At 40.7% G+C, this 22,016-nt stretch overlaps 2 protein-coding genes across 2 annotated transcripts; one reads left to right on the top strand and one right to left on the bottom strand.

Moving 5' to 3' along the window:
• Nucleotides 1-3,069: 3,069 nt before the first annotated feature.
• On the bottom strand, nucleotides 3,070-10,219 carry LOC131892326 (uncharacterized). The gene is made up of 4 exons (XM_059242135.1): nucleotides 10,170-10,219; nucleotides 3,915-4,554; nucleotides 3,470-3,788; nucleotides 3,070-3,406 (listed from the first exon to the last, which is right to left on the bottom strand). The coding sequence occupies exons 2-4, from the start codon at nucleotides 4,126-4,128 to the stop codon at nucleotides 3,241-3,243; spliced, it is 699 nt and encodes a 232-aa protein (XP_059098118.1). The 5' UTR covers nucleotides 4,129-4,554; nucleotides 10,170-10,219; the 3' UTR covers nucleotides 3,070-3,240.
• LOC131892323 (collagen alpha-1(III) chain-like) lies at nucleotides 9,573-18,738 on the top strand. Its single transcript, XM_059242130.1, has 2 exons — nucleotides 9,573-9,810; nucleotides 16,925-18,738. Exons 1-2 carry the CDS (start codon nucleotides 9,685-9,687, stop codon nucleotides 18,425-18,427), a joined length of 1,629 nt encoding a protein of 542 aa, XP_059098113.1. The 5' UTR covers nucleotides 9,573-9,684; the 3' UTR covers nucleotides 18,428-18,738.
• Nucleotides 18,739-22,016: the final 3,278 nt, after the last annotated feature.

Genomic DNA, 22,016 nt, shown 5'->3' with positions numbered 1-22,016 from the left:
GAGTCAGCGCGTCCTCATCCAAGATCCGATCACAAGACGATGGGAAAGAGAAGGAGTGGTGGTCGACAACAAGACGCCAAGATGGTACATGCTTCGATTGCCATCAGGCAGAGTGTTGGTGAGAAACCAGAGATTTCTCCGTCGTGGACTCGTTCATGTCGTTCATGACCTCATCGATGATGAAGAGCCAGCTGACGAGCCTGACACACTTCCTTCAAGACCAATTCGTGATCGACGTCAGATTGTTCGCTTTCAAGCATGATAGTTTTTATATTTCGTTCACTATGTTTTTCCATTCCATTTATACACAAAAAAAGGGAGTTGGTATGTTGTAATGTTGTCATGCGAGTTATGATTGACGTTTACTTCTAAGCATGTCTAGTCGAGAAATACACTTCCATCTGAACCTTTACTCGATCTATGTGTCCTCCGCTTTTGTCCACTCAATACGATCATGCGAAGTTCAGAACCCCATTTCCAAGCTGTGGGACCAGACCGGCAAAGTTATCTCCGTGTGCCCTTCAGGAGAATCCTCTGTCATTCTACACAACGACGGGCGGACACTTAGGCGGAATCAGCGATTCCTCAAACCACTGCCAGCTCCCCTGTCATCAGCTCCTGTCCCTGCCCCCGCCAGCAAGACCCCTGTCCGTGTAGCTACAACCCCGCTTCAGGCAAACCCCGCATGATATCCCGTTCCTACAGCTCTCCGAAGGTCTCCACGACTTGCTCAACATGGGGTCCAGGCCATTGAAAGCAACAGCAACGTCTGGACTGGATCAGACGATAGTAGCCAACCCGGATACGAAAATCACCCGCAGCTCTGGGTTCCACTTCATCAAGCTGCATCTGCCGTCTCTATCGTCAGGTGCCATTGGGGTCCTTTTCACCATCAGGTTCCTGTACGCGCTGTACAGGTACCATCGCCGCCATCATCTGCACGGGTCTCCTACCATGATGTCCTCATGCACAACATGCAGCCAGCCATCCCATGGGCCGGTAGCCTCCATGGGCGTGTCCAGCCCATCCATGGGACTACAAGTGCCCCAGAGCCTCCCCTTTGGGCTCAATCTCTCTTCACTGGAGTTCATTGACGAGCTCCAGCGCCGTCAGCGTAACCGCGCACCCTGTGAGGGGAGAGTGGCACATCCTGCTGACCTGCTGCCTCCATCGGGCAGCAACACCACTGACACCACCAGCCGCATTGAGGAGCCTCCAATCTCCCTGCTTGATGGCAATATCACCGTCCGCTAACAACATCCAGTGACGTGCGTCCATAATAAATGGAAAAGGCTTTTCAGTGGTTGAGTGTGATTAGTGCAATGACAAGTCTTCCAAGAAATCAATCATCTTCTCTACTAAATTACATTTCATCTCTCTCAGCCTCAATTCCCTATATTTTCGGCTCCCCAAGGAGACGTTCCATTCGGCTTTCTGTACATGTTTTCTATGTCTCATTCGGCTTTCCGTATAGTATATCAATCAAGCTGACTGCTCTCTCTCGAGAGGTAGTTGATCTCAAGAACTTAACGGACAGCAATAAAGTTAAGATCTTAGAAGAACTAGCCGTTGAGAGAGAGATTTCATTCATCTCTATAACAGAAACCTAGCTTCGGCTAGGGGTCTTTGATGACGAACTAATCATAGCTGGGGCTGATGTTATAAAACGATTTGTCCAACGTCCAGTACGTACTTTGAGTGACCCGCGCACGAATTCTGCAGGTCCGGCAAGATTGGGATGTTATAAAAAAATTGTCGAGTGTCCGACTTGGCAAAGTCCGGCACAAAACTTACGAGTCAAGTTGATACGTAAATTTGACGTCTACTAGACATTTCATATTGACAAGTTGTGAAAACATTGTTTTAAAAGCATGTGCATTCGAAACAAAGACAGATTGTGCGCTCCTTCCTTTCATTTGGATTGAATTGGATCAAAATGTATTTTTCGGACTCTGACCTTGAAGAAGAGGCTGACCGATACCTTGCATTTGAACCTGTCGGACGCCAAGGACGTATTTTTCATCCTCGACAATTTGATGAGGACATACCCAACTATGTGTTCCGTGAGCGATATCATGTACCCCAATCTGTCTTGGATCAATTGGATACCCTCATGAGAAATCAGTTAGATCCGGCGACCAAAAGAAATTGTTCAATCAATGCCAGGAAGAAGATCAAGATCTTTCTTCATTTCCTTGGCACCAATGGCTTTTATCATGTCATGAGGGACTGCCATGGGGTTGACACCCACACTGTGTTCCGTGATGTTCATCAGGTTGCTGAGGCTTTGTTTGGATATCGTGAGCAATTTTTTGGGTGGCCAACAGATCGAGCCATGGAGTTGGCTCAAAAGTTCTTTGATGTAGCCCCATTCCCAAGCGTTTGTGGATTGATCGACGGCACCCATGTTAACATCTTGGCTCAATCAAGTGATGAAGAGTCTTACGTCAATCGGCACCATGATCATAGCATCAATGCTGTTATTGTTTGTGGCCCTTACCTTGAAATTCTTTATGTCAATGCCAACTCGCCAGGAAGGTAAAATTTGTCACCACATCAAATTAATCAACTTTAAACGTAGAAGATTTTTTGGGTTTACAAGTGGCATGACAGCCACGCTCTAAGAGAATCAGTGCTTTGGGATCAATTTGAGCAAGAGGGCTTTTGCCCGTTTCCAGGCGCAGTGATCCTTGGAGATTCAGCCTATCCGTGCAGAAATTGGCTAATACCACCCTTTACCGGCGATGTTGTGGACTCGAGGCTACGCTTCAATATCGCCCACAAACGAATTCGATCAAAAGTTGAACGTTCAATGGAGTGCTGAAGAGCCGATTCCAAGCCTTGAAGTCACGGCTAAGGGTAAAGTGTCCACGTTTTGCCTCAAAACTAATAGTCTGTGCGGCAATTCTTCACAATATGTGTTTACCTGCTGGAGATGGGTTAGATGATCTCTTAGAGGTCGAAGTTGAGGATGTCATCGGCCCATTGGATCCAGAAGAACGTGCAGATAATCAAAGAAGGCGTCAGTTAGAATTGTTAACGTGCTTTCAATAAAAAAACAACACGAAACACTCATAATATAACAACATTTATTAATACACAGTTGCATATACTGTACGTATGAAAAATGTATTGCTGGAAAGAGGGAGAAAGGAAAAGTATTGGTGTGATTAACATAAAAAAACAATTACGTATTGGAAAATATTCTGAACTTCCTTTTGTCATCATTATGTGAGTTCCTTAATTGGATTGGACGTCGAATTTGCCAAATTCACATAATAGGCGGTTTGTGCTTGCATTAGCTTGATTTGCTGTTTGATTAGTTCCATCTCCAGTTCCATCTTTTTTTTTCTTAAGGTTCTTGAAATCGCCATCTTCGAATAAGTGCTCAATTTCATCGACCTTCCTGAATATTCAAAATGGAATTTTTAAATTTCAACAGGATTGCTTATGATCAATTGATAGTTACCTTTTCTTCCGATGTACCAACTTTTTGGTTGTAGGAGATGTTGATCGAAGTTGAGGGGTGAAGGAAATAGCAGGTAATGGCTGAGCTTCAGAAATGGACCTGTTTGGAATTGGAGGGGCCGAGTCAGCGAATGTGAATGTTTCTATGGGACGGGGAGATGTTGATGGAACAGGAACGAAGTGGGAGGTAGATTCCAATGGATCCGTTGAAGGAGAAGTGCATGAGAACGATTGCATGATTGCAGCATGGGAGGCCATCGAGGCGGAGGATGACGGAGCAGAGGGGACGGAATTTGACATCAAGGAATTGGGAGTTGAATCTGAAAATGATGACTTTTGATTCAATATCAAAACAATTTTGAATGAATGTCTTAAGTAAGTGAGATAGCCGACATGCACTCTGTGGTTATAAGTTAACTGACACAGCTAATGATCACCTAACTTACTTGATCCAAGATCCGGCACTCCCACCCCCATGACGTTGGCAGTCTCACGCCCTTCAATATCCATAATAACATCATCCAGCTCTGTCCATTCTCCACCTTGAGCTCCAGTTTTCTTCTGATCTGCAAATGTTTTGACTGTTGCTCGTCTTAGGTTTCCCCACACAGTATCCCGTAGAAACGCAGGGCTTTCCACAATAACCCCTAAGGATCTCATGTACTGGGCCACTTCACTCCATGTATTCAGTTTGTCTCGCTTGGTTAAGGAAGCACTGAAACGGGGTATCAGAAGATTCCTCTTTTCTCGAACCAAAAGGGCCAAGGCCTTCTTCTGTTCGTAGGTGAGAAAAACGGGCTGCAAGCAAAAGATCAATTAAATAAGGTGTGGTGGATCCAGCCGGACGCCTCGAATGGAGATCGGATGCCAGATGGCCGTGGTCGGATGATCGCCATCGACCCACAAGTATTTGGCATGAGGCAAATTGATTTCACAACTACTCATACTCGCCTGTTTCTTTCCTCGAGACGCCATAACAGAGCATTGAAAAAAGGGACTAAATCCTGTTCTTCACGCATGTTTAGAACTGAATCTAGTTTGCTCATGTTCCCTCAGTATCAATTCCTCAGGGACGCCACAGACGAACTTGGATTGAAGAGGAAGATTAGGAATACGACAGGAAATAGGCTGTGTTTCACTGAGTGGGGGCCCTGCTCTAATCAGTTGGCTGGTCACTCATCAAAACTGCACTTGGTCACATTCAGCCATGTCTAGTTCAAGACCCTACATACAAAATCTTTATAACATCCACTATCGCATGTCCGTCGTCCAGCCGGACTGTCTAGTCGCACATAGGACGTTTTCTCCCGATGTTTTATAACATCAGCCCCTGGTTTCAACTTAGTTCGTTGTGATAGGATACGCCCTGATAATCCCATATTCCCACACCTAATGCAAGTTACAAAAAGGTAATATCCAAGATTTAAATTGGCTTGGCAATCGTTCCATGCTTTGGCAAAAAAAGATGGCAAGTTTAGCAACCAGGCTTTCCCGACTAAAGGTAGGTTTAATCAAATGTCTCCTCCCCTTCGGGCTTTGTACGTAAATATGTGAGAGCTCCTCTCTGCAGTCATGAAAAGATTTCAACTGTTTAACCATCCCCAAATCCTTAACCCGTAAAATGTTCAGCTTCTTGAAGTAGTCGGCTGTATGCGCTTGTCCTTTTGCCCTTAAAAAACCGAAAAGTGGCCGAATTTTGTTTCCAGCTATTCGTAAAGCATAATGTTGTCTTTTTCAATGACATTTCGGTAAGACCTAAAAGTAGCAAAACATGTCACTTAAAACTTCCAAAACATCTAAAATTGTCTTTCATTTTAGTTAAGTGCCAAAACCTACTCTATCTTATTATGTTCCGATATTTGAACGATACATGTGGCAGATTATTTTTTGAATTTGTCACTTTTTGCAATAAATAGTTTCTCCGGACTAGCGGTGTTTTTATTCAACGTTAATATAATTTTGTCAAAATTCAAGATCGAGCTTGATTAAAGTTGCGATTGACAAATTTGGCATCACAATTGTGAATTATTGACATTAAGTAGTTTCAAGTTATATTGCAAACTAATTTCGGGTTTTTCTACCAGCTTTGGAAAAGTGCAATATTTTCATTTATATTTTAGGCATAGAAAAAGCATATTATATGTTTTGGCAATTGCTGTAAGGTAGACCGGAGCAATTTGTAGTCAAATTTGATGCAAACGCAATCTTTTGAAAGCATGATATCTTATCGTTAGCTAAATTGAATTGGATGAAATTGTATTTTGAAACGCAACTAAGGCTACTGCCAACATCTATTGATTACGCTTTTGAATATATTATTTCTTTGGAGGTGTTAAGTGGAATAATATACTAATCTGAGCTAAAAATCCAGGATGGTTTTTTACAAAGATTGTTCCTTTGTTTCAATAACAACAAAAATCGTAATTAGAAGGCTTGGCATTTGCACACAATTTTATTATTATTGTGTATACCACCGTGTGTTGCGAGATGCCCCAAAGGTTCCCACTCCATTGCTCTGCAGCCGCCACCGACCACGTCCCGCGCCTGAGAGATGGTCATTGAGATATGAGACACTTCAGAATTTTCCGATTAAGATATTTTTTCTCTTAGGTAGGTATTCATTGTAGATCTATTGCGCTTATAAATATTATCAATAACCAACCGGAACAAGTTCCCGAATGGCACACCTTCGGGTCCTGAACCAAATTGATGGGAAACTGATACCATGGCAAATTTTCAAGTTCCACCAGCATTAAGAGAAGCATCTTCGGCACATATTAATTTCTACAAGAACTGCTTTCAACTAAGTGTACAAAAGCACAAAGACTTGCATCGTCCAGTAAAAGCGCAATAGCCCGTTTTAACATTAAATCAAGGACGACGTCATCATTGGACAGAGGTGGAGGGGGGCGGGGGGGAAACGTAACTTTTATCCAGGTGAACCGAATGCATTTTCCTTCACACAAGTTGGACTTTAGTTAGCTCAGAAAGCGTTCGCCCATTTTGACTTCAATCCAACGTCTGCGTCAAAAGCAATGAGATCCTGAAACTCAGTACGTCGTGGACAGAAAATGACTTGCTCAGCACCACCACGTTGGTAATATCTTACCAACGTGGTGCAAGCTCATTCAATTTGTGCCCTCCCTGATCCGAGTTTTAAATGGTCATAACTTTTGACAAAGACATTCGATTGAAATCAAAACTGACCATTGCTTTCTGAGGCCATAATTGAGTCAACTAATGAAAAGAGAAATGCATTTGATTGATTGGAAATGGAATTACTCATTTTCCCCACCCCCGTCGCTGTCCAGTGGTGAAGTCGTCCTTGATTCAGTGACGTGATCAATGATCACTTTCAGTACGAAGGGCCCCATGCAAAAGGGCCTTGATTTGACATTGGTTAGTAATTTGTCAATCTGTTTTGTTTTCAATTATGGATTTTTTTGACAGATTCTATGATGTCAAAGCTTTGGCAACTTTCAAGTAACAGCAAGGAGTTCTAACGTAAAAAAGGTGATGAAGCTTTTCCAAATATTGCTTGATCCACAATCGGCTTCAGTAAATGTAGGTTGATGCAAAAGAATAGCATTTGGACTGTTTGGTTTCTACAAATTTGACCTTTATCAGGTTTTCAAAAGCCTAACATATATCAAGGAGAGTAATGGGCCTAAGCAGAGCTCTAGTCTTATTTTTACCCATAAATCTAAGATCATTCATTGCTTAGGATTAAAGTAGTACCGAGGATCACTTACATTGTAGCGGTTAGTAAGGGTCATGAACACCCAAGCAACTATATCAGCTGTTATTTTGCGGCCCAAAAATAAAAAGAGATAAAGAAGGAACGAGAGAAGGAAGAGAAAGTTCTGTTCCAAGTCACAAACCCGGACGTCATTCTCCTCAAGGCACAAAGAATTGCCAAAATTGAAACCCCGTTCTTTCCCACTCTCACTACAGGTTGTATGCCGTATACATACATCAAGGGGGGGCACATGAGTGACAATGCAGTTGGTCAAGAACCAGTTTGTTTTTATGCCCAGTGCAACTCTGGGTAACAACTTTCTTATTCTTTCACCACGTGAGAGAGATTGGAAAGTGGAGAGAAAAGACTCTAGAATGGCTGTCTTTACAATAGCGGGGGATTTTTTTCCGTCGAGTTTATTACGGCTTGAAGAAATTTCGTCCATGCGGTGAAGACACTTTGAATGGGTTCGTTCTTTCATGCCGTCGAGTTTGAAGAGAAGAGCGAGGACTTACCTGAGCTTCTCTTCACACGAGAGGGCATGACGAAATGGGGAACACGTTTTACGTGTTGACCGATCGACATTTTGAAATTCAAACTTGAATAAGCTACTTGTAAAGAACGCTCCCGCTATTGAACACGCAGTTTTCTTTAACAAGAACCGGTTTTCAAGGTATGTTTTGCTGAACAAAGCGCGCCAATCCCAAAGTGTTGGATCACAAAGTCGTGTCATTCATAATTTTAGGCCAAATCAGTCAGATTTAGAGGGCTTGTCAGAGACAAGTCACTCCAACCAAGGCACTTGAGACTTTGCTTTGTACACATTTTGGTAGTCGGGCAGAAGGGTGTCGGGCTGATTGACTTCTTCTGCGTTACTCAGTTTCAAACAAACCAGAAAACGAGCCATCGACTCACTGGCTCCCTGAATTCTGAACTTGATTTTGAGAATCACGTAATTCAATGTGTTCAAAGCCGATCCCTATCACACACACCAGGCAGCCGAGAGGGAACCAAAAAGATCTTTGAAATCTTGTGAGTGTCACTTTTCTGACTGGCCCTCTAGTCAGATTTAGCCAGTTTTCGCCAATTCAGCCTTATTTGGGCTTTCGACCCAAACAATACCCACTAGCCAGGCTCTCCATTTCTTCCGCTTTTATGCAATTATGCACTTTTTTCCCCCAGCTCAGGGCGTAAAATTGTGTGCTCCTGACTTGCCCCAGCACCAGACCCAATTCAATCCTGCTTTTCCATTTTCGTGTAAAGCCGCCCTTACTTGCCTCTTTGGATTTAATCTGCAACTTGTAATAACTCTAAATTTGATTCTTGGATGGCAGGAAAACAGCACCATCAGAAAAGCGCCATCTCGGCCAGATGGTCGTGATTTTTTTCACCATGAATTAAACTTATTTCTAGCCAGAAAAGCATTGTTAAATGCCCTTGATAATTGCTCATTTCTTCTTCTTTCTATTTAGGCGCATATTTCATGTCTTATTTCATTGCTCAAGCTCTCAAATGATCTTGTAAACTCACTTCTATAATCTGAAAGGCATAAAACCGGCTTTTGGTTGTCTGCCCATTCGTCCCTCCATCCAGCCATCGAACTCACCTTGCTAATACCGGGTGATATCTCAACATGTTCAAAAACTTAGATCACATAAATGTTAACAACGGTCAATCAAAACGAGTCTTGGTCAGCAATTGAAATTGGCAATGTTTGTAGAAATTGCCTCTCTCGGTTGAAACTACAAGTGAAACAACTTCAATCCCTATACTCATGTGATTCAAAGAAAGATATTGGAATGATTTTCTTTCATATGAAGCAATACATTACATTTCCAGGCAGGGCACATTATTTATGTCAGGTTTGAATTGCTCTGATGTGTAGAAATGAATGAATTATCGCAAAAATTACCTTTCAGAAATGATGGGAAAGATGGCGCTTTTCAGTTATCCTTTATTGAGTTGATCTGAACACATTTTTGAAAATCCCAATGTTTTGCTTCTTACGCGTTGAATTACCTCAAAAACTTGTTAAATAAATCAGACACGAAATGATGGGAATGACCAAAACTGCATGATCTTGGATACGGAAGGTCCGAGTCAGTCTCAGTTGCAGATCGTTTACTGATAAACAATGAATTATCGACATTTAAACAACCAATTCTTTGACTTTGTGGTGTGTAATACTAAATATACAAGAAATGTATTGAAAACTTCTTTTACCAATATACTTTCCTTGACGGTCTTCGGTGCAATCCACTAGGGCAGTATTCCGGCGCCAAATTGCACTTTTGTCTCACCCTGTGGTTGGATAAACAACTTTCGAAATATGAAGAAATGAGAAAGTAGATGTAGTTAGATTTTGTCTCAGATATAACCGGCTTTTATCCGATCTTGTCTTTCGAGAAGAGTGGGAGGACGTCAAACTGAAACAGTCTTCCAGTGACTTTGGGAATGTCTTAGAGTCAATTGCCACGATGATACGATTGTGTAGTTTCACGTTGACAGTTTTAGTGATACTAGACGGAACTCGTGGACTTGGTACCGTTGACAAGAATGAAACCAATCTGGATGGGAATTTGCTTGAAAATTTCTCTTTCTTGGTATGTAGTGCGTTAAGGACCCTTGTGGGGTTTAATCTCCATTAGTTTGAGAGAATTAAAATTGACAAAATAAAACCTCTAGGGATGTCAAGAAAGTTCCTTTGCGTTAGGTTAAGTTAGTTGACAATCAATTTTGCCCCGAGCATCTATCTAACCACGTTTGATATTACCAATAACGCCATTGAAAACGTTGTCAAGGATCCACGGAAAAGAGGTCTCTGCAAACTTGCATTTGTCACTTGAAATGATTTTCATTGATTATACTGCTTACAGAGGCCCTTATTTGCTACTTCAGACAGCCTCCCCCCAAAAATCAAAAGAGGCACGGTAGATTGCTAAAGAAAGTAGTTGTCACTTACCATGAACGCAATTCTTTTTCCAGACATTTTGACCTTTGGATCACTAATTATACACGGTACAACTTGGATGAGAATGGTTTTGTAATTTGATTCAAATGCAGTTCAATACACCCTACATTACGTTGAGTTCAAATTTGGTGAAATACGATAACACGACAATATAATGGCAATTACGTAGTAGTGATTTCAATCACAATTCCAAGACAGGTCTGTAAGTGACTAAGTTTGAAATCAAACGTGAAAAATCCTTGGGCCTCGCCTGACTTGCAAACACCTTTGAATGTCTTGAGAGCATAAATAAAAGTTGCTTTGGAGCCTTCAAAGCACAGTGATATTGAAACTCAGAGTCGATTTGAGTCGATTGGTGACTCTCGTCTCATTCGAATTTGCAGAATCGGCAGGACAAAGGTCTTTAGACTCTCTTTATCGTCTCTTTTGAAATGGACTCTAAATTGGTCATAAAATGTCGTTTTTCTCTCTGACTTTCGGCTGACATCAGGCCTTTCTCCGTCATCAATTGAATGTAAAAGGGACCAGCCTTTGGAAGACGACTGCATACGCCTTGCTTAGCAAAACACAAGATTTAACTTTGCTCGACTTGAGCCATTTATCAGACGCAATGAGCCGAAAAGTTTGAACATTTAGAATACTTGTTGCATCCATAAAATTTCATTTGATTTGCAAAAAAAAAAATTGACAAGTTTTGCTCCTAATTTGAAAATCAATCAGTTTAATGGAGAGCAAGTTGAAATGAGATTTGCATCTCTAACCCCTTTTCATGGCTCTTCTTGCATTATTGGCTCACCGTAAAAGCCCCGTGACTTTACTGGTCACGGTGGTTATATTTTCTGGTTAAGTGTTTGCTCAAATACCAAGACATCTAGATATGTTTCTTTTTGTCAACGAGACAAAAGGAACAACTTTTGTGAAATACACATGTTTAAAAGTAGTTCAGATAAGTATGAAAATGACTTAAAGTCCATTAAAATGCATCATTGCCAAAAAAAACGAAGTCAATCAGTATTAAACGTACTCTTACTTATGTTTTGACGCTAAATTTCATAGACTTCTATTAAGCAGATGCCAAGTTATTACAACTTGAAAGTTACATTTTATACCTGAAAAAAATGGCCGAATTATGCTTCCAGTTATTTCCAAGGCATATCATTTTCTTTTTCAACAAAACGACAAGAAACGACATATTTTCATTTGCTCTCAGGTTTCTTTAAAACCTAAAAGTTGCAAAAAATGTAAGATTACCTTTCAACTTCATTTAGTTAAGTGCCCAAACTTGCACTATTTTTTATGTTACGAAAATGTTTGAACGGTACATGCGACAGTTTCATTTTTAAATTTGTCACTTTTTGCAATAAATAATTTCTCCGGACTAGCAATGTTTCTATTCAACGTTAATATAATTTTGTCAAAATTCAAGATCAAGCTTGATTACAGTTGCGATTGATAAATTTCACAATTCAAAATTGTGAACTATTGACATTAAGTAAATTTTAAATTATATTGCAAACTATTTTTGGGTTTTTCTACCTGTTTCAAAAAAGTGAAATATTTTCATTTATATTTTAGGCTTAGAAAAAGAAAATTACATTTCTTGGCAATTGCTTTAAGATACAACCGGAGCAATTTTGTTGTCAAATTTGATGTCAGTGCAATCTTTGAATAAAATTGTAGTTGGAAACGCAAGTAAGGTTATTCCCAAGATCTATTGATTACGTTTTTAAAAATAATAGTTCTTTGCAGGTTCTCAATGGATTAATATACCCATCTGAGATAAAATACGAGGGATGATATCTTACAAAAGTTTTTACAAGAGATTTCGGGCAGTGACCAAAGCCAAAGGTTGTTATATTGAACTTTAAGCCCAATTTCTTTTTCACCAATGTGGGGTGACTTGGTACATCCCATTAAAACTCCCTAAACCAAATATATCAGCGTATAGACTTCAAAATATCAGTTTCAATTGCAGTGAACCAGGCCACGGACTTCTAGAAATATGGACTGCAAACGAGCTTCCCGCCAAATCGGCCTGCTCTTGGTCATAGCCACTCTTTTTTTTCTTTGGTTTGTTTTTTCACGAGCTTTTCTAACCGCTACAGGGAATGTAATCTCCAGTGCTATTAAAGTAAAAGGTTGTAGTTCGTCTATTTCTTACCTTTCAATTTGTATATGATGTTTGGTCTACTAACGAATTTGAATTGGCAGACCGAGCTAGTCCTTGAATGTAGGGTTGATCTGGAATGCTATCTAAAAATTTGTCCAAGTCTGACTTGAAAGATGCTACCGGATCAACAAGGCCTACGTATTCCCTACGAATATCAGAGGGAAGCAAATACAGCAATGAAGGAGCCCGAGAAAGAAGAGAGGTGGACTTCATTGTTTTAACTAGCCTGGATTCTCGAGGACTTAAAATGCTCTCAAAACGCACATTAAGCCTCTACGGTCCCACTAGAAATGACCCTAAATCCTGGGCGGGTTGGGACAAAGCTCATGGATACTTTTGAAGACGTAAAGTATCAGATACCTTTCGTACCTTCTCTGAACACTGTAGAGTCCCAACTTTTTTATTCTCTCCCAATACGAGAGGTCTCTTATTCCTGTGATGTTCCTAGTAAAACATCTTTGGACCTACTCGACCATTTCAAACCTGCTAAACTCATTGGAGACCAAATGGGTGAAAGATATTCAAGATGTGGGTACACAATCGACTTGAACACAGTTAGCATCGTGATGCTATCTCTGGACTTAAACGTGCGATATATCCAACCACATATTTGAAAAGATGAAGATGATGAAAAGGAGAGGACCCAAAATGGAGCCCTGAGGAACACCTGACTTGACATCATGTATGTCACTAAGGGATCCCTCGACCTCAACAATTTGCTTCCGTTCATGAATGAAGCTTCTTATCCAATAGAGAACCGTGCCTTGGATTCCAATGTTACGAAGTAGATTTATTCAACAAAAGGCATTGATCTACTTTATCAAAGACCTCGGCAAAATCGAGATAGACAACATCAACTGGCTCGTGCCTTCCCCGTCCCACAATGACCTGCTCTAAATGCTCAATTAGTTGGGTAATCGTGCTAAAATGTGCTCAGAACCCATGCTGGCTAGGAGGAAGGACTTCATTGACTTCAAGAATTTCAACAAGTTTGGACTTCATGATCTTCTCAGACACCTCAAATTTCGTCAGTTGCATTCAAGGTGGAATATTCCTCACTAGTGCGAGACGAGTGACAAGTTTCAACTAAGTCAAGCAGCAGGGACAATACGTTTCCAAATTGAAAAGGCGCAGAAGGCAAAGGATAGGCCTTATTACTTTGATGCCAAACTGGTGGCAATAGAAGATAAGAACTAAAGCAGAATTCAAGAACTTATTCATGCATCGCCCAAAAGTTGTATCATGACTTGATTCAAAATCGTGCACATGGCGCTTCAAACTAAGTAAGCATGGAATAACTGAGAAAAGTGTGAAAAAATTAAAATAACATGAGAACAAAGCAGTGCAATTTTGAGTGGTACATGACTCAATATTTGGCAAGTCCACCCTCAAGTGCATAAGCAATATGTTGATAAAAAAAAGTATTTGTCACAACCACACTCAATCCCCTCACCAAGCTAGACCATATGTGTGACACATTCTATAAAGGATCTGAAATAGTGTGGATTTAGATAGATATATAGTAGATTTATTTAAGGATCACTTCGATCACGACTGAATAATGTCGGCATTTAACCATCGAGCTAGCATCTTGATATATCAAAAATTTCATGAGCATATAATTCCTCAGGTTCTGGGTAAGCAAAAGCTTGTTTTCACCACGTCCTGGGCAAATTAACGAAGACATGACATAGATAGTCAATAATGTTACAGAGGCCAAGCTGCAACACGATAACGTGAGTTGGAAGAAACACAAAATGAAATTGAAAGCCTTGTTGTAAATCAAATCGGTTCGAATTTATAAAAAAGATGGGACCAAAACAGATTTAGAAAGAAAAACATGAAAAAACATAGCAAAACATCTATTTGAAATGTTAATTTATTCTGTTTACTAGTAAATGCGAAACGGCTTCAAGAACAGAAAGAAAATTAATAAGTTTAGAATTGTATTTGGTGCATTGAGTGATTTGATGAGATCGAGCGGCGGATGATCGTAATGAAAAATAAAAGTAAAAATCATTTCTTAGGATTTTTGTTGGCATACATAGCAATTCCTAAGTTTGCTAGGAGCAATGGAGTACTTCTGTATGAGATAATCTCTGGTTGTTTGGGTGATTTTAAGTCTGGTTAGATCGATGCCTGGAGGGTTGAAATTATTCCACTCATTAGGAAAAGCAAAATTCGGTAGTCTTTGTAAAAGTCCCGACTTGGCAACTGGAGTAATTGCTCTCCAACCGCCAAGCCGAGGATTATTTTTCCATTTGAAAAAATTAATGCATGGTGGAAGTTCTTGCAAGCACGACTGCCTCATAACTTGAACGATTTTAAGCGTGCGCAAATCTTGCAATTTTAAGAGCTTGGACTCATGAAACAAAGATTCAGTGTGAAAAAACCACCTCGCATTATTTATCCAGCGTATAGCTCTTTTCTGGAGTATGGACAAGATCTTCAGTTTCGTACTTTGGCCATAAAATTCAATACCGCACTCCAAGACACTTAGGAAAAGTCCATTATAAAGTTGTCTCTTTACAGTTTTGGGCACTGACTTGCGAACTCTGTTCAGACTGAAAAGAATTTTTCGAGTTTTGTTTGCTACACTCTCAATGTGACAGTGTCAGTTAAGTTTCCTCTCAAGTTGCATTCCCAGAAATCGTATGGACTTTTCATTGGATGTGGTAGAACCTACCGCCTCTAAACTACGTCCATTTATAGTAATTATGAAGTTAAAATTATATTTTTTTGTACTTGATAACCATGAACTTAGATTTATCTATGTTTAAAGTTAATTTATTTATCTCTAACCATTTGAAAATACGTTCCACTTGAACATTCTAAAACCAAACTGTTCAGGGTAAAGGAGAACCTCTACTTCTAAAAATTTATTCATTTGTTTATGAACAATTTTCTCTAAAACCTTGGAGAAACTTGTCAAAAGACTTATAGGATGATAGTTATGAGGTAATGATTTGTCGCCTGATTTCAAAAGTGGAATTACTTTTACTGTTTTCCATTCTATTGGTATGTATCCGGACCCAAAATAGATGCTCACTAACCTCGTCAATGGCACTAGTAATGCTGTAGGTATATGTTTTAGAATTCGGTTCGATAGACCGTCCATTCCTGAACTGTTTTTCGACTTGAGTTCATTTATTACCGCCTTTATTTCTTTACATTTTATCCATTGAAATTAAAATTTCTCGACTTTTTTGGTCCTCATCCGCCCATGAGCTCTGCGATATGAGAGGGAAAGTTTCCGTTTAAAGTTATACCTATGTTTGCAAAATAGTTGTTACATATTGTCCCAACTTCTTTTGGATCAGATGTGATTTGGTTTTCTTTGCTTGATTTGAGATTGAAAGAAACTGTCTGTGATTTTGCTAAGTTACCTATTAGTGAATTTGTATCCTTCCAAAGGGTGTTCAAATTTTTTTGATTCACTTTAAAAAAGTTCTTCCAATGAATCTCTGTGGCTAACCGCACTAGCTTGTAATATAATTCAGCGTAAATATCACAGGTTTTTTAACTCTATATATTAGGATGTTTTCTGAATTTATTTAATGATTTATCTTTCTGTTTTCGTGACGTCATCAGTCCCCATGTCATCCAAGCATTTTGTTTTGTGTTCCCTCTATTACATCGTCTTTTTACTATTGGACAAGTTATATCAAATATCTGAGAAAACGTTGTCTCAAAATTTTTAAATGCCTGCTTGAGATTTTCCATATCTAACACGCAGTCTTTGACTTGCAATAAATCTTTTAGTCTTTTCAGAATAGGTTTTTATGTGTCCCTAATTTTTATTTCCTTGGAGAGGGTCTTCCTTTTTACTGATTTCATGCTTATTGAAGTAAAAGTTGCAAAGTGATCATTAATGTCACATTCAAGTATTCCAGAAGACAATACCTCGGAACAGTTAATAAAAAATATTGTCTATTAAAGTGTGGGAGTGTGCAGTAATCCTTGTCGCATCATTGATCAGGGTGATAAACTAAACTGTCCTAAAAAACAATAAGGTCTGTAAGAATTTTAGATGTTTTCAGCAAATCCATGTTCAGATCTCCAAAAAAAATTTATTTTCCTCCAGTGTTCGCTAGAATATCATTTAGTTTGTGGAAAGTTCGATTAAAGTCAGAATGTGGTGGAATGTACATAAAGAGGAAGCCTCTTTTTCCTAATTCAATTCCTATTACCTCACAATCTTTATCCATTAGCTCAAGGTTTTTAGGTTGGCTATATTTGTGGTTTACTTTATTAAAAAAAACTCACTCCACCTCCCCGTCTCCCGTCTGCTCGTTCAATTCCGATCAAGTCGTATCCATTGAATTAGTCTTTTACAGTAAAAAAACGAGGAAAAATTGCACTCCCAATTTGCTTGAAGGGAGCACATTACCCTTCAACCTTATGAACTTGAAAATTTGGTCATTGTCTGATGGGGCAAGAATTTACAACATACAGGGTAATGTTGCCATCTTGTTCCAAGACCACGTCAAGCAAAAAGGCCAAGTCGTTTCAGAATTGACACTAGAAAATGGCATGCCAACAAAAATACTTTTAAATGTTTTCATTTTTTTTGCAGGACAATGTTCGACAACTAGTACATGCAAAGCTTGCAGCTATAAATGAAAGTAATGAAGGCCCAAAGTCAATGGGCCTGCATCGCCAGGCAAGGCAATTCTGCAATTGTCCCTCTGGGCCTCCAGGTAGGCCTGGCATAAACGGTAATCCTGGACTCCCTGGACCCGACGGTGCTCATGGATCTCCTGGTTACTACGGACCAATGGGACCCCAGGGCCCACCAGGAACACCAGGAACAAATGGTGGCACTGGAAGAGACGGAGTTGTAGGATCAATGGGACCAGCTGGAATTACAGGGCCATCAGGAGGTGACGGGGCTCCAGGAGGGACTGGAGCGCCTGGAACCCCTGGAACTCCAGGTCCTCTAGGCGTGAGTGGATCAACTGGATTGTCAGGCTCTGTCGGATCACCAGGCAACGCAGGGCTAATAGGATTAGCCGGAAAACCAGGACAACAAGGTAGTCCAGGTCCAATTGGCGCCTCTGGTTTGCGCGGTTCATTGGGAGCTTATGGATCTCCAGGAAGTCTGGGACCTAGCGGTGTGCCTGGCCAGCTTGGTGCACCTGGGCCCAACGGCGCACCCGGCCTAAATGGAAAAGATGGAGCACCTGGCCCTCAGGGTTCCCATGGCTTAATGGGGCAGCCTGGTGAATCAGGTAGTGATGGAAAGGATGGTCAGGATGGCAAATTTGGCCCACAAGGCTTAGCAGGCATTCGTGGTATCATTGGCAATGCTGGAGTGACTGGCAATCCTGGGGCAGTAGGGGCCTCTGGAACGAACGGCTCACCCGGAAGTCCTGGATCAAACGGGCTGCCTGGTCGGGAGGGACCAATGGGAATAGAAGGAATGGCCGGAAACAGTGGTGCAAATGGGCAACAGGGACCATCGGGACTCCCTGGACAAATGGGGGTTAGTGGTTTGAATGGACGCAATGGAATTGATGGACAAAACGGATTGCAAGGACCACCTGGTCCTGTTGGAGATCAAGGATCTACAGGGATACGCGGATCTGATGGATTACAAGGAGACCCTGGACAAGCGGGGCCTCAGGGCCCACCCGGCGCTCATGGATTGCCAGGAGTCCCAGGTGGTTCAGGTACTGATGGAGGCGGTGATGGTGAAACCATCTCTGGTGACTGCAACGGCGAGAATAATTGTAATTCAGGAAGTGTAGATGACGTTATCCTCAGAAGTCGTCTCAGAAGTGGTAGTGGGCCGTCTATTGACGACTACCCTCTTGAACCGTCTTTTGAGATGGATGCTTCAATAAATGATCATCAGAGCATTAACTTGGGAGACGTAGGACATGTTGTGAAAATGAATCCGCTGGATGCGGATGATTTCCAGGAAATAGCGGAATCAGCCACTCTGAAAGGCGCATGGAAGGATGAGCCTCTTGACGCCAAAGAGCCGCTGCCAGAACTGAACCTGGCAAGTAACACTCCACAACCCAAGACATTTACTCAACCACAAAAGCCGGAAACTGAAACGCTCAGTCCCTGAGTGTTTGACACGAAAACCAGTTCTTTAGATATTGAAAATATTACTCTTGAAAACGACACGGACAAACCCACCTCAACAGAGCAAAGTAACATCCAACTCCCAACTGTTGGTGAAGAAATGAGATCAAAAGAGGCATGAAACTAGAAAAAAACTTGTACTTTTGACATTTGTTATATTTTTAGAAAAATCTTTCCACCGAAATTCCCAAATAGGGGTTTATGCAAATACTGTGTCTTGCAATCAAAATAAGTAACTGTCAGAGCCAAAACGAAATAAAAGAAGTTTGCTTGAGCCGGGAATAAATGATTCAAACAGTGGTCAAAAAAAAACACATTGATTTTCCTTAGAAGTATTCAACAGATCTTGTCATTTTTGTAAATCGAAAACAAAACATGAAAATTACAAATTTTTGAGATTGCGCAATAACTAAAAACCAAGTTTGTCAACTTTTAGAGTCCAGAACTTTTAATAGACTGAAGTCATTAAGTGTCTGTCTGTATGTATATTTCAGGACCAATTATAATTACAACAACTTAATTGTGATTGGTATTGGTATTTATTCAATAAGTACTGTGTATTTTTTATGCTTCATAAATGGATCAGTTTGAATATCTTGTGAGAATATTGTTCACTTCAGATTTAAATTGACTTATTTTCGGTAGGGATCTTTGCAAACTAATGAGACCGTTGTATAATATAGCGGCATGAAAATTGAAACCCCGGTTACAAGCGGCGGATGATCCGTAAATCTTGTCTCGTAACATTTCGGGTGGTGTGGAGGGCATTGTTGGCATTAGTTGGTTGTTTTTCGATACCGGGGGATAGACCATTCATTATTTTCCAATTTTCAACAAGTGTAGTTTAGATTGCTAGTTTGCTTAGTGTGAGGAATCCGGTTTCAATTTAGAGAGTTTCGAGGCCAATCTGATCTCTCCTATTTTTGTTCGAATTGAAACGTTGAACATTATTCAAGGCAATTTGTAGCTTTTGCTGGGGGCCATAAGCACTTTCAGGCGCACAGTATTGAATCTGGGATTATATCAGAGAATGAACAAGTTCCACAATCGATTTATGAGGCACGAAACTCTTTATCAATTTGAGTATGCCATGGCCTTCAAGAGTTTCTTGAGTGAAATAATCCAGATATTTAACGAACGTCAAATTTGATTGAAACGTCATTCCAAGTACTTTAACGTGCGTCTGCTGAATTATTTCGTTCCCGTTGTAAGTTACTGTCACTTTGTTTTGGTCTGCCGGTTTCCTTTTATGCACTATCATCTGGGTGGTTTTCCCTGAATTAGCGTTAAGTATATTTAACGCCATGAAAATAAGCAGTCTCTCCCCACAAGATTGGATCCTATAGGCTTTCAAGCTCTTCATCATTGTTTGCCACCAAAATCACGGATGTGTCATCAGTGATGACACATATTGTTTTGGCGTTGAGTGTAAATTCCAGATGTTTGTCAAAACTAGTCTTGTTCACAACTCTTACTCTTCTTGTTAGGTTAGCTTGTGCTCAGACAACTAGTTGCATTCGAAACTCTATAAAATTGAACAGCAAAGCTATGAGACCTGAGATAATGAGTGGCTACTGCAAGGCAAGTTGGTTTTCACAAACGTCTGGAATTTACACTCAATGCCAAAATACAATGTTTTTCCTGTCTCTAGACTCATCACAATATGATACTGAGGAGTAATCATTTATATCTGGAAGGCAAGATTGAGGGTCAGCAACGCAAAGAGTGAAGAGGGTGCTTGAGAACTGTGCTCCGTGGGGAACTCCAAATTCCATATCAAAATACCCAAAGACTGCATCATCAACTTTAATAAAGTGTGACGACGATGAAATTGCCACACTATGAAATTGCTCTAGCTTTTCAACCGTTGGGTAGAATTTAAAAAAAAAAGTTTGGGTAGAACACCAAAAATCTCAACCGTGTGGTTGGGGCCTTCAACTGAAACCCGGACGCCTCCGTTCGGGATGTGGCTAACAAGCTGCACCTAAGCCGAAGTTTTGTCCGGAAGGCCAAAACTAAGGCTGGGCTTGAACGTTCAAGGTACAAAAGGACCCTAATCGCGACGAGAAGCAGAACAAGTCCTCCAAAACCCTTGCCAGGAAGTTGTAAAATTACCTCAACATGCTGACAAATGTTGAATGCTCCATCAAGGACGACGAAACATATGTGAAGGCCGACTTCAGACAGATCCTCAGCAACCTGTTATTCACGGCCAAGGATAAGTTCAGCGTTCCGGAGCATGTCCGCAATCAGAAGATGTCTAAATTTGCGAATAAATTCCTGGTTTGGCAAGCTATCTTCACGTGCGGGGAGCGGAGTGCACCTTTCGTGACCCAGGACACAATGAACGGACAGGTGTACATGAAAGAGTGCCTCCAGAAGCAGCTGCTTCCTCTCCTGAAGGTCCACAACGTCCCAACAATCTTCTGGCCGGATTTGGCCTCATGCCGCTACTTCAAGGACGTGCTGAAGTGGTATGCAGACAATAAGGTCAATTTTGTGCCGAAAATGTTCCACCCTCACAACACTCCGGAGCTCTGCCCCATCGAGAAGTGCTGAGTGATTATGAAGCACCACCTTCTTAAATGGCCTAAGGTAGTGAAGACAGTCGAGGAACTGAAGAAAGTATGGGTTAACATGTAGAGAACGGTTGCTTCACAAGTTGTGCAGAATCTTATGACCAGGGTTAAGGCCAAGGTGCGGGGCATTTGAGTATTGATTGTAAATAAAATACGAGTAAAATGGTAAAATGAAGCTAAATAGTTATTTTTCAATCCCTGAAAATTTGATGGCAATCGGATGAAAACTCGAATTTTGCGAATCAATTTTGTGTGTGGCAGTTTCATCGTGGACATCCTTTACAAAATCTCCTGTTTTCGAAAAAAGGTTTTTCAATGAAAGTTGCTCGACTTTGCTTTCCTTTCAGCTCATCGATGACATTCTAGACGCCTTTCTTGCTATTGTCTGTCATGTTTTCAAAACGTTTTTGTTTATCCACTCCAACTTTGTTGCTGCATCGATTCCTAAGTAAATTGTATTGTGCTTCATGTTTCAGCCCTAGATGACTAGTTTGATGGTTTCGCCATGCTGTCTTCATATACATTCACGTGCTCGGTCGACTTGATGTAGAAATTCCTGCCAGTTGGTTCGTTGTTCTTCGGGTCGTTTCCACGCTCTGTAGACAGAGCCGATAATGTAGGTTTGATTGCGTTGGTTTTTAAATTCAATTCTTCTTTTTTTTAATATTTAGAACGTAGCTTTGTTCTAGAACGTAGCTTTGTTCATTAGAGGGATTTTTTACGGTTGGAGAGGATGGTCCAAGATCATGTGAACTTGGTCCGTCAAAAGAGAGGCCCGTAAAGGGGCTATATTTGAACGTGCATTGTCTGATTTCTAAAAAAGACAGCACAAAAGTTAAGATCCTAAAAGAACTAGCCGTTGAGAGAGAGATTGCATTCATCTCTATAACAGAAACCTGGCTTCGGCCAGGGGTCTTAGATGAAGAACTAACCATAGTTGGTTTCAACTTAGTTCGTTGGGATAGGATACGCCCTGATAATCCCATATTCCCA

Source organism: Tigriopus californicus, chromosome 12 (genome assembly GCF_007210705.1).
Source record: "Tigriopus californicus strain San Diego chromosome 12, Tcal_SD_v2.1, whole genome shotgun sequence".
In the NCBI taxonomy this organism is placed as follows: domain Eukaryota; kingdom Metazoa; phylum Arthropoda; class Copepoda; order Harpacticoida; family Harpacticidae; genus Tigriopus; species Tigriopus californicus.
The sequence above is the reverse complement of the archived record's forward strand: the minus strand, read 5'-3'. Positions and strand labels throughout refer to the sequence as shown.